This window comes from Melozone crissalis, unplaced genomic scaffold, assembly GCF_028551555.1.
Source record: "Melozone crissalis strain CALT ecotype California unplaced genomic scaffold, PUWL_Pcris_2 ptg000004l_1, whole genome shotgun sequence".
In the NCBI taxonomy this organism is placed as follows: Eukaryota; Metazoa; Chordata; class Aves; order Passeriformes; family Passerellidae; genus Melozone; species Melozone crissalis.
The window spans coordinates 5,374,502-5,386,592 of NW_026535782.1; the positions used below are offsets into that span (position 1 = coordinate 5,374,502).

Sequence of the window (12,091 nt, forward strand, 5' to 3'; positions counted from 1 at the left end):
AATCGGACCATTTCTGACTGAAACAGTGATGGCAAGAAGAGTTTCAGCAACATCAATAGCAGTAATTCTAGCCAGCCCTTTGCTGTGCCTCTCCCACGGTTGTTAACACTACAGAAATAGAAAGAAATGCCATTTCCTACTCCCCAAGAAGGAACATTTCACCAGTGCAGCTGGGTCCCAGGGGAAAGAAAGCCAAAATGTGCAGGAACTGTAATAAAATAAGACATAATGTTAAAGTTAATGCTTTGTGATAGACCACGGGTGAGCTGTGGGTTGCCACAGCAACAGGGCTGCACACACCAGGCTGCACTGTGGGGCTGCTGGAGCTGCAACTGGGGCTGCTGAAAGGTCAGCATGCTGCTGTCCTGAGCAAACACATCAGCACCTGTTTGCAGCCAGCTCCAGACAACGTGGGACCAGGGAAAAATCAGTCTGGACTGATGCATGCCTTAAGAGGCTGCCTACCAGCAGTTAAGCTGTAATCAAGCCCAGAACATCATAGGTAATCTCAATCATCAGTGAAACAGCACAAAAAGTCCTGCTTGGTCTTTAGTGTTGTCCCAGCTTTGGCTCACACTGAATGCTGGAGAGCAGAGAGGAGACCTTATGACTTTTCAGCTTCTGCTCTGGATATCCACATACCCTTGGACACAAGCTGGAGAAGCCCCAAGTCTACCTTGACTTGCCTTCCTTCTCTTCCAGACTCAGGATCTAGGCCAGCCCAAATTAAATGAGACTGTTATTTGTACATATCTGCATCTGTTTTGTCAAAAGATTGTAACAGCTGTATGTAGCTATTTAAGTGGGGTGAGAGTGAAATTCTAAGTTGTTGGTGGGCTCTGGGTGAACATGGTAGCCAGTGAGTGATACCATAGAAAAATGGGAGGAAAGCCCATGAGGCGTAGAGCAGCTCATGAACCTTGTGTGCAGATACAGATGGGAAAAAACTCCTGCCAGTCCAGACTTCTCTATGAACCAGGGGAAAAAACCTTCTGAGGCAGAGCTGCATTTTTAGAGGGCTGGATGGGAGACACTGCTCAGAGGGGTTGGTGGGAGTCAGTCGTGTCTGAGCAGGGACATCCCTGTCATGGAGGTTTGCTGTGTCTGCGTGAGCCCGGCCTCATGTGCTCAGCAATTTTCCCAGTTACCTCAACTGTCATCAAAACTCATCATTCATTGTCTGACACTTTATTGCTGTTCATTCATTGGCATGTAACTTCCTACTACCCCATTCCTCCTCACAGGCTTCTTTTTGTGTAATTCTTCTCTCTTGATAACTCTTCTCCAACCATGCATTTACCTCTTCCCACTTCTGTTTTTTTTCTTAATTTCCCACCATGTGAATATCAAAGAATTCCCAGATGTGCATTTCTTCCCAGACATGCAACTGAATGCATCTGTTCTTCTTACCCACCATGTCCAAGGGTTTCCTGGCGCCACAAACAGCCTCTCTCCAGCATGCTCCAAACAAAATATTTAAGTAGCTCTCCACCACAGCTCCACCTCTGCAAGTAACTCATATGCTCCAAAGAGAAATGCTGTGATCAGCAACATTAACTAAATAACTGTTATTATAACTTTTTATTTTGTATTTTTTGTAATGATCTATACAAACAAAAACTCCACGGTCAGCACATCCATGGTCAGATAAAATGATCAGTAATGTTCTCCAGGCAAATTTGGGGCACAATTATACTTTAGAAGTTGTATAAATTTTCTTTAAACTTGCCTTTCTTTGAACACACATGCACATGAAAATGTTTTAAGAGCAATATTATGGTTGGAAAATCCAGTGCTGAAGAGGATGTGCCAAGAAAAGAGCTGTCTGTGGCACTTGATTTACATCCCTTTGTTCTGCACTGCACGCTCACAGGCTAATTGGTAAACAGGATCCTGCCTGATCGGGTGTGGGAGACAGCAGCTGCTGTCCAGAAAGATCAGGATGATGAGAATCCTATTTCACCTGTTGAAGAAGCTTTTGGTGAAAATCCTGGCTCAAAAGCCAGACTGTTTTAGATGAGACTAGGTGGCAGCCACAGGGCTGGGACCCAGTTAATTTTCAGGGAGAAAAATTGTGGAGGTGCAATATTGTTGGAGAAAAAGGATAATCTTCTGAGGTTTAAGATGATGAAAGCTGTCTGGAAGAGCTGGGGACTATCCCTGCTTCTGCACAGAATTCTTCGGTGATGCCAGGCACAATGCTTAAAACCTTTCATAGATGAGCAGCAGCTCAGTATGGCTCCTTCTGAGGCCTCATTTTCAGAACTGCTGCAACCAAAATCCATGCCAGGTCTGCTCTGAGAAACAAGGTCCCAGCTGCCTTTCAACCATTCATTCAGAATCTGCCAACCTTCTATCTCACAGAGACATTCTCCTTTCTAATGCTATGAAGCACACATATAATGGTGTTAAAAGTACCTCCTAAGCCTGTCTTCAGGTATTCTGAAGAAATTCTGATACCAAAAAGTGAGACTAGAGGATTCAAAGCTCTAGAGAGGGACACAGCCAGAGATATTCAGGTGCCCTCAAAACCAGACATCTAGTACCACTTTCCCATTTCCAATGCAGTAAACTGAAGGACTCACCTAAAGTCCATGTGAACTATGTGCCCTTTTGGTGCTGGAGATCAGAGAGGACATCCTAGGGGAGCCAAACCAATCACTGCCAGGCAAAGGTGGGATTTTTTCCACAGTCTTTAACTCAGCTTTTCAGCAGAACGCTAGATTCTTTCCCTGCTTCTGGCCCTTCCTTCTCTTGTCCAGACTGACAAGAGCAATATCATTATTAAGAGCAATATTATGGTTGGGAAATCCAGTACTGAAGAGGATGTGCCAAAAAAAAGAGCTGTACGTGGCACTTGATTTCCATCCCTTTGTTCTGCACTGCATGCTCACAGGCTAATTGGTAAACCCTACCTTAGTCTGACTCTTGTTCCCCAGCTTTTTCTCCAAACTCAGTATTTTGTCCTCACTTTTTCTCCAAACTCAGTATTTTGTCCTTGCTTTTTCTCGAAACTCAGTATTTTGTCCTTATCAGCTCTGTCGGCCCATTTCTTCTACAAGCAACTCATTTCTCCTCTCCTGACTCCTTCCCAGGTCCACATCTCTTCTTCCTGCCATACCAATTCTTAGGGTCATCTTTACTGTATGTGTGCATATTTACAGACCCACTAAATTTCCCATTTGTCACAGATCCCTTCCCCACCTCCTTTATTTTTCTTTTTGATTTCACTGAACATCTTTCCCAACGCTCCCTCCGACCTCCATTCCTAAATTGTCTTGGGCCACTTCAGGCTTCCTCCTGCCTTCTATACCTGATATTTTCTGCACCTCCCCACTCCACGGCCGCTTAGAGGACAGTGAGGAGAGGCATCCTGCCCCGAACCCTGGGGACTGGCAAGCCTCGGCCTGAAGGAAACAGGAGCGAGCACCGAAGAGCCATCACTCCTCCTGGTGCTCGAGGCTGGAACACGTTCGGCCCCTCTCTGAAGGCAGCACATGAGCAGTCCGCTCACGCACAGCAGCTGCAGCAGGAGCTGGCCGAGGCAGCGGAGCGCGCCCGGGCACCTCCGGCAGCGCTGGACAGCGCGCACTCGGTGTGAGCCAAATCCCCAGGGATTTTAGCAGTGCTTTTCACATTTGGACCCGCCTACTTAGAAAGCGAGGCGAGTATTTGGGGTCCATACTGCCTATGCTGCCTGTGTCTAAGCACACCCATGCCATGTGTGCACACCCATGCCATGTGTGCCATGTGTGCCAAGGGCCTGGCTGCACGACCTGGCTGCCTTTGTGCTCCCACCCCTCGGCCACAGCTTCCCAAAGCTCTGCCTGTCCCCGGCGGGAGCGCGGCGGTCTGGAACTGGTAACAGGAGCTGCCCTTTCCTAAACTCCTCTGCGGGAACCTTGGGAAGGGCTGGCGTTGCGCTCCATGGGGCTGCGCCTGGTGAGTGGCAGTCGTGGGGCGGAAATAAAACTTTGCTTGAAACAGTTGAAAATGTAAGGAACGCCAGGAATCATTTCCACAGGAATCTCTCCCTCCGTCCTGCGAGCTCCAGCGTTTGAGTGAGCGCGGCCCCTGCCGGCCCCGCTCGGCAGCCGGAGCGCTCGCCCCGCCGCGCCTCCCGTCGCTCCCGCTGCGAGCTCGGGCTCAGCGCACAGGTCGGGGACTGCAAATCCAAGTGTCACTGGCTCAGGAATGATTATTACCAGATGCTAATTACTCGTTAATGTATGCTAATCGCTGCTGCATGCCAGCGCGCTCGGAGCACCGGGTGCCAGGCGGAAAGCGCTCGGCAGGAGCGGAGCGGCTCCGCAGCCCCAGCCCCGCGCCCAGAGCCGGCACCGCGCCCCAGGGCTGCGCCGCGCTCACACCGCGCTCCCTCCGCGGCCGCCATCCCGCTCCCGGGGCGGGGAGCAGCCAGCCGCTGGTGATTCCTGACTCCCCCGAGCTCCAGGCTTTGCCTGCCGTGGGTTTCCTGCAGCCGGGAGACAGACAGGCGCCCCCGGTTCCCCGCGGCACGGCACGGCAGCACCGCCGCTCCCCCGCCGCAGGGGACCCGGCAGGTGCCGCCCCCGGCCGGGGAGGCGATGGTGATGTTCCGTGCGGGGACGGGAACACCACACGCACGTTCTGAACTTTAAAACCCGCTGCCTGAACGTGTCTCCGAGGAGAGGGGAGCGGGTCCCCTCGGCAGGCGCTGCCCCGGCCGGGAGAGGTGCCCGCGGGCCGAGGGGAGCCGCGCACAGCGCTGGCCCGGGGAAAGGCACCGGCAGCCCTCTCTCCCCTCCTGCCGCCGCCTCCCTGTGGCCGGCGCTGCCCGTGCCCGCCGTGGCTGCGCGGAACCCGCGGGAACCTGCGGCGGGCGGTGCGCGGGAGGCGCCCGGCGGCGGCGGAGGGCGGGCAGCGGGCGGGCGGAGCGCGGGGCCGGCGGCGCTGCGCTGCGCCCCGATAGGCGGCGGCGGGCGGTGTCGGTGCTGCCGCCGCTGCCGCGGCTGCTGTGCTGAAGCCCGGCACAGGGGCTCGCCGGCTCTCGCACGCAGCGGCGGCGGCGGAGCGCGTCGCGTCGAGAGGAGCGAGCGGGGAGGAGGAGGAGAAGGCGGAGGAGGAGGAGGAGGAAGGGGAGGGGGGCACCTTCTCGGAGAGGATGCCCGGAGCGGCTGCAGGGACGGCGGCTACAGGAGCAGGCTCGTCAGGAGCGGTAGCAGCGGGGATGCTCCCAGCTCAGGAGGCAGCCAAGATCTACCACACCAACTACGTGCGGAACTCGCGGGCCATCGGCGTGCTCTGGGCCATCTTCACCATCTGCTTTGCCATCGTCAACGTGGTGTGCTTCATCCAGCCGTACTGGATCGGGGACGGCGTGGATACCCCGCAGGCGGGCTACTTCGGGCTCTTCCACTACTGCATCGGCAACGGCTTCAGCCGGGAACTCACCTGCCGGGGCAGCTTCACGGACTTCTCCAGCCTGCCCTCGGGAGCCTTCAAAGCTGCGTCCTTCTTCATCGGGCTCTCGATGATGCTCATCATCGCCTGCATCGTCTGCTTCATCCTCTTCTTCTTCTGCAACACAGCCACCGTCTACAAGATCTGTGCCTGGATGCAGCTGACCTCGGGTGAGTGCAGGCAGCGGCCCCGGTGCTGGGGGGCTCCGCGCCCCCTGTCCGGCACGGCTCGGCCCGGGGGCACGGCCAGCTCTGCACAAACTTGCGGCGCCGGGGCGGGTGTCGGGGTTCCCCCGGCGGGGCAGGCCGGGAGGGGATGCTCGGGGTGCCGCCACGCATCGGCAGCGTCGCAGAGCGGTGCCCGTGCCTGCCCCGGGCCGCCGGCTGGGCGTGGGCCAAGCCCGGCTGAGCCCGCAGCTCCTCACAGCGCTCCGAGCGCTGCCCGGGGACGCTGCCCGGGCTCGGAGTGGGACCCGGCCCGTGGGCAGCTCCAGCAGCCCAGGGACTGCGGTGGGTGTCCTCCAGCGAGGGTCTGCTGTAAAGGTCAGGAGAAAATGGCAGTGGGGACAGCTGGGGCTGGCGGCGGTGCGGGAAGGCGGCTGCCCGCCTGTTGAAGCTCAGTCCCGGTCCCGCAGTTCCACCCGGCCAGGGCAGAGCCCGCTCCGGCTCCGGGGCAGGGCTTGGCGAGGTCTTTCGCTGGTGAACTGGAAGGGCAGCTGAGGTGGTTGGATGTGGCATGCGTGAGTTTGGGTTGGGGTCTGTTGACTTGTCCACAAGGTTTATTTTCCACTATATGTTAAGAGTGTAAAGAAAAATAATTAATTTCAGTTGGTGATTTTGTTTCAGAGGATCTTCTGACTTCATTTGACTTTCCCCATCACATCCAGTGTCTCCCTGGGGAAAGTGTGTGGTAGGAAAGAAGGAAAACCCAGGACATCCCTTTCTGCATTTCCAGCAGAGCTTTCCCTCTGAGTTAGTGGAGAACTGGTTATGTGTGTGCAGCTGGGAGGGACTGTAGAATTAAGATAGTAACACAAGCAGTTTTAGCGAGACAGGAAATATTAATTCTTCAGTCATTTGAGGAAAAAAGGGGCTAAAATCAAAGCATACCTGTTACATGTCCTTCTGGTAAAACTTGAAATTGAGGAGTTTTGGAATAAGCAGGAATAAGCTGTTAGGGAAACAGAGCAAAATGTCACCAAAATGGGCTCACAATCACTTTTTCAGTCCCCTTAATTGACCTACATTCATTTCAGTTTTTGAGCAAAAATTGTTTTGAGTTTTCTATTGAACATCTTCAGCATTATTCAATTTGCCATCTAGTCCATGAGACCTGGTGGAATTCTCTGGTTTGTATGAAACAGCTCTAACCATTTTTCTCTCCAATGATGTTTTTCTGTGTGCTATTGTACATTTTTATGCTGTTGCCTTAACTGAAGTTTCCTTGTAATTTCTTTCTGTATCACTTGGGGAGTGATCTGCAGTCACTTGAAGCTGGTATGTTTTTTCTCAATTCCAGTGAGTTTAGTTTTGGGTTCATTATCTCTGTGCTGGGAACCCCCTTTGGTGCTGGTGGCTCCTCTCTCCTTTCAGTAACATGCATTCTGACATGGTCTGGTTGGTTGTACACAGTCATGCCACTTGGCTCTGGGCAGAGAAAACTGTTCCATCTTTGCACAACTGATGTCTCCTCTGTTCCATTAAGGACTTCTGCTTTCAGCTGTGTCCTCTTCTTATGGCTCTGCTGCTAAAAGGTGCCATGAATATTCACTGTTTTGATGCATTTCAGCATGTTTTTTTCATGTCCAGTATGAAGTAGGATGGCACAATTTCCAAGTCCCTTGCACTTTCCAACATCACCATCTATGTTTGCACTACTTCATGCCCTGAGGTGCTGGTGAAAGGTAGATAAAATGAATCTCATTCCCTTACTGTGTTTCTGTGCATGTGAACAATAATGCTAAGAAACCACCATATGTGACTGATCTACTGGACTCCTGCATGTGTGCAGGTGTGACTGGAGATTGGTTTCCAGGCAAAGCAACGCAGAATTTTTGTCATCTCCAAAGCTGGTAGATGCACTGCTGGCATTAAAAGTCAACAAAAGGAGCTTTATGTCAGCAGAAGAATCACTTCTCAGACTGCTTCCCTCCAAAATTAATAAGGGAATGCATGCATAGCCGAGTGGTTGTTTGCTGTCTTTCCCAATTTGTACACAAATACCCTGGAAGAGCTAGAACAATGTTGGGTGTTGAAAGAACCTGACTTTATTATTTGCTGAATGTTTTATCTTATTTCAGTATTTACCTCACTGTTCATTTCTGTATTACCTTTAAAAGTTTCCTCAAAAACTACCAGAAAGTCCATATTCCTTTGGGTTTCATCCTTTGAAGAAAACAAAGGCGGTGGGACAGAAGGAAAACTTAGAGTAAAATGTGCAGGACAGGAGTGTTATAATGATGTTTTTCTGAGCTATATGACCTACTTCTATTATTAGTTTACTGTTTGGAAAGTAGAAGTAATAGATAATAGTAATCTAAAATGCTTATCTCACAAAAAACAATATAGTAATGTCATCTACATAGGCATATAGTTCTGTGTAGTACAGGAACAAAATTGAATCTGAAGTAGTGAAAAAAAGGAGCATGTGAATATAGCTTTGATTTTGCTTGCTATTATGTACTTTCATAGTGTTAGCATTCATTTTGGTAATATAACACGTAAAATTGATGTAATTTAAATCTTGTTAGAATCAGGTGGGATCGTGCTTGGTTTGGGATTGCAAATGAAAGCTTAGGAACTGATTTCTTTAGAAGAAAGATTTGGATCACAGTCTGTCCTGCATGAGTCATTATAAATTGTCAGCATGATATAGCTCTTGTTTTGAAAAGGTGTTTATTAAGTAAGAAAAAGATAAACAGTATCTTGGGCACATACACTTTCAGTCCTTGTTGCTGTCTAATCATGTCTATGGCTAGACAGGTCTGTGACATGATAAAGAAGAAAAATCCTAAGAAAAAATGTATTTTCTGTATGTACAGCCTAGATTAGATGTTCCTATGATTTAGCCATGGCTTAGGCTGCCTTTTTTGTTGCACATGCATGATGCTGTCAGGGTACACTTGATACTTTGAGTGCAGTGCTGGCAGCCTCATTCTCCATCCCCTAACCTCCTCTTCTGCAATTGCAAAATCATGGATACAAGCAGTATGTACTCATATAATTTGAGCAGCTGCACGATCACAAACTCCTGAAATCGTTAGGAATTGGGTAATACTGTTCTTGGTTATTCTACACCTAATGTTTACAGGAAACCTCATAAATAAAGTTAACTCTTGAGATTTATTCCTTTGTAGGTTAAGTAAATCAAACATTTCCATTCTCTTATTGTGATTTTTTTTCACTATATTTGTCATTACTTTTTTTTCCTTTACTAGGATGTTTCAAGGTATTAGAAAGAAAAAAGTAAGGAAAGCAGAAGAAAGGCATAGAAGTGTCCCATGGACAAGCAGGATGAAACCAATGTATAGGTTTTTCAAGAGATTCCTGATTTTATGCCCTCAGTAAGAGGACCATTGAACAAAACATCAAAGCTCTGTACTTTGGCAAACCACAGTCCAGTGATCTTTGACAGTGGTCTGTAACATGGCCCATGAAAACATCAGAGCAGCTAAAGCTCATTTTGCCCTCTGTATTTTTGGTTCTCCATCACTAGTACTCAGGGATTTCCTCACGCGGATCTTGGCATTTAAAGGCTCTTGCTGGATTTTGTTTTCTGAGACCTGTGTAAACTTTTAGCATTTACAGTGCCCCAGAGCAAGGAGTTCCACAGATTGATACATATTTTGTGAAGATTCAATGGCTTTTGTGTTTTAAATCTTGTGCCTGGCCATTTCATATGATCCTCTGAGCTCATGCATGGGAAGAGGCTGTGAACACGGAACTTGGAGACTCATTCTCTGTCCTGGCTCTGATTACAGCTTTGCTGTATCCCCTCAGTTACCTGGTTTTGAGACCTTTGGTCTCTTAGTCCTTAGCTGTTAGGTTGTAGTGAACTCGTGATGATCCCAGCTGCCCTGCCCATAGCCATTTCCAGTCTGCTCTATCTTTTCAGAGTCTGTGGGACCAGACCTACACACAATATTCAAGACAGACAAACCAGCCATTCATACAGTGACTAAATAATATTCTCTTTTTTGTTCTTTGTTCCTTTCCTGGTAATTGGTAATACTCATTTTTTCCCCTGTTACTGAGCAGTGAGCTGATGTTTTCACACAACTGCCTATTATAACCCCAAAATCTCAGTCCTGAAGTGCTAATAATCCCCTTGGGGCACATAATTTTGTGTAGTTATTTTTTTCCCCCTTTAAAGAAATTACTTCCTATTTATCTACACTGACTTTAATTTGACTTTTTTTTGCCTAGTCACTCAGTATTGCAAAGTCTTCCTTCACAGTCAGCCCTTATCGCAGCCACCCTGAATGAGTGTAAGCAGCTAACTTTGTCACCTCACCATTTATCCTGTTTTCCAGCTCATTTATAAATAAACGAGTAGCTCCCAAGTTCCAGCACAGATCCCTGCAGGATTCCACCACTGACCTCTCTCCACTTGAAAAATTGACAGTAGTGTCCTGCCATCTGTTTCCAATTATTTATCCTTGCAAGGGCATTTATTTTTGTCCTTTGGGAGCCTAGGATTTTTAAGACTTATGAATGATAGATTCATCAGTTGTCTTTTGGAAATCCAAGTAAACATTGTCAATTAAAACCATGGTATGCATTAATTTTTACTTTTACTTTGGAGAACTCTAGTAGTTTTGTGAAAAATTACTTAAAATAGGTATATTGGTCCTACCTTACTTCCGTTCATCACACAAATATGTCATGTTTGTACACATGCTGACATACACTGTTTTTTGGGGTTTTTTGTAGTTCTACTGATTTATGTCATACAGGTGTTTGTCTTTCTGTGGTTCCCCAGGTTTTCCCTGGACTTGCTTTAAACAGGTTTTTAAAACTGGTTTCCTATCATTCAACTGCCAGATCTTTGAGGCCAAAACAGCCATAATGAAGAGATTATTACATGCCACAGTTAAAAGATTTTTTTTAAAACAGGGGATTGTTTCAGAACGAAAAGGAGAAAGTCTTCATTGCAACTGTGCTGTTTGCCTTTGTGCTTGAAATCAGTCTGCAGGACCAGGTGACTTTTATGTAAGAGTCTTAAAAGGCTTGACCTTGATGCTCTTGGAGCCTTTGTTACTGCTGTTTGACAGATCTTGGTATAGGGGTAAATTCCAGAAGGCTGGGAAAAAACCCAGCCTTGCACCAGTGTTTGAACAGGAGTCAGACAAGGATCGTGTTCATGGCCTCAGTATCCTTAAGAATTTGTTGAGATAGTAATTTACATTTATGGCTCCTGAACTTTGCAGGTGGCATCAAAATTATTTATTTAATAAATGATAGTTATTTGTCTAATAAATTACGGTGAGGATAGCAAATTGCATAGATTGATTTGGATATCATAATAACATGGGCTTATTTCTACAACCTGTATTTTAATACACCACATCCAGTGTAAGATTTCTAAGAATCAGAATCATGGAATCACAGACCCACAGAATGGAGTGGGCTGGAAGGGACCTTAAACGTCATCCAGCTCCACCCCCCCTGCCATGGGCAGGGACAGCTTCCACTGGATCAGCTTGCTCAGAGCCCCATCCAACCTGGCCTTGAACACTCCCAGGGATGGGGCATCCAGCGCCTCCCTGGGCAGCCTGTTCCAGTGCTTCACCACCCTCATAATAAAATATTTCTTCCCAATATCTAATCTAAACCCACTTAGTTTCAGCTTGAATCCTTTTCCCTTTGTTCTGCCACTATGTTCCCTTGTAAATAGTTCCTTGCCATCTTTCTTGTAGGCTCCCTTTAGCACTGGAAGCCCACAATTAGGTCACCCCAAAGCCTTCCAGGCTGAGCAATCCCAGTTCTCTGAACTTTTCCTTCCCCTTTCCATCCCTCTAATCACCTTCATGGCCCTTCTCTGGACTCGTTGCAAAAGGTTCATGTCCTTCCTGTGCTGGGGACTCCAGAGCTGGATGCAGCACCACAGGTGGGGTCTCAGCAGAGCAGAGGGACAGAAGAGAAATTACAGATTGTGTAGATGGACATCTGCATGTGAGCTCTCACTGCAGTGAAAAAGTCCAGTGATGTCCCTAAATGTGTATGCAAAAAATGGACTCCTTTGCCTGCACTGGTTCCCATGCCTGTTCTGTCTAGGTCAAATATCTTTTAAGACACCCTTTCAAGTATAAAGTAGAAAGGATCTCAGAACTGATTTAAATAAATGAAAGAAGAAGTGCTAAAAGGATGAATTTTCTTGCTATTCAAAAGAAGATTAAAAATTGACAGATGATGGCATATGAGGACCTACAGGGGAAGATTTCAAGTCATGCAGTGCTCCTTAGCTTGACAAATGTTGTGTTTGGAAGCTGAAGTTACACAAATTTGCATTAGCCATGAGGTATGTACATTTGTAACCTTTTTAGTTGCATTTTTCCTTGTTAATTGCTTTACTAACACCAGAAGCAGAGGGCCTCACCAACAATGCAGTCAGCTTTTGTTGCCACTACGTGCCCCCCACATGTAAACTG

At 48.0% G+C, this 12,091-nt stretch overlaps 1 protein-coding gene across 3 annotated transcripts in view; it reads left to right on the top strand.

Annotated features, from left to right (window-relative positions):
- Nucleotides 1-5,143: 5,143 nt before the first annotated feature.
- LHFPL3 (LHFPL tetraspan subfamily member 3) overlaps nt 5,144-12,091 on the top strand; it is a 235,574-nt gene continuing 228,626 nt past the window's right edge. For all 3 annotated transcript variants that reach the window (XM_054274240.1, XM_054274249.1, XM_054274232.1), the window contains exon 1: nt 5,144-5,612. In XM_054274240.1, coding sequence (XP_054130215.1) covers nt 5,144-5,612 — 469 coding nt within the window. The remainder of the gene's footprint in view (nt 5,613-12,091) is intronic.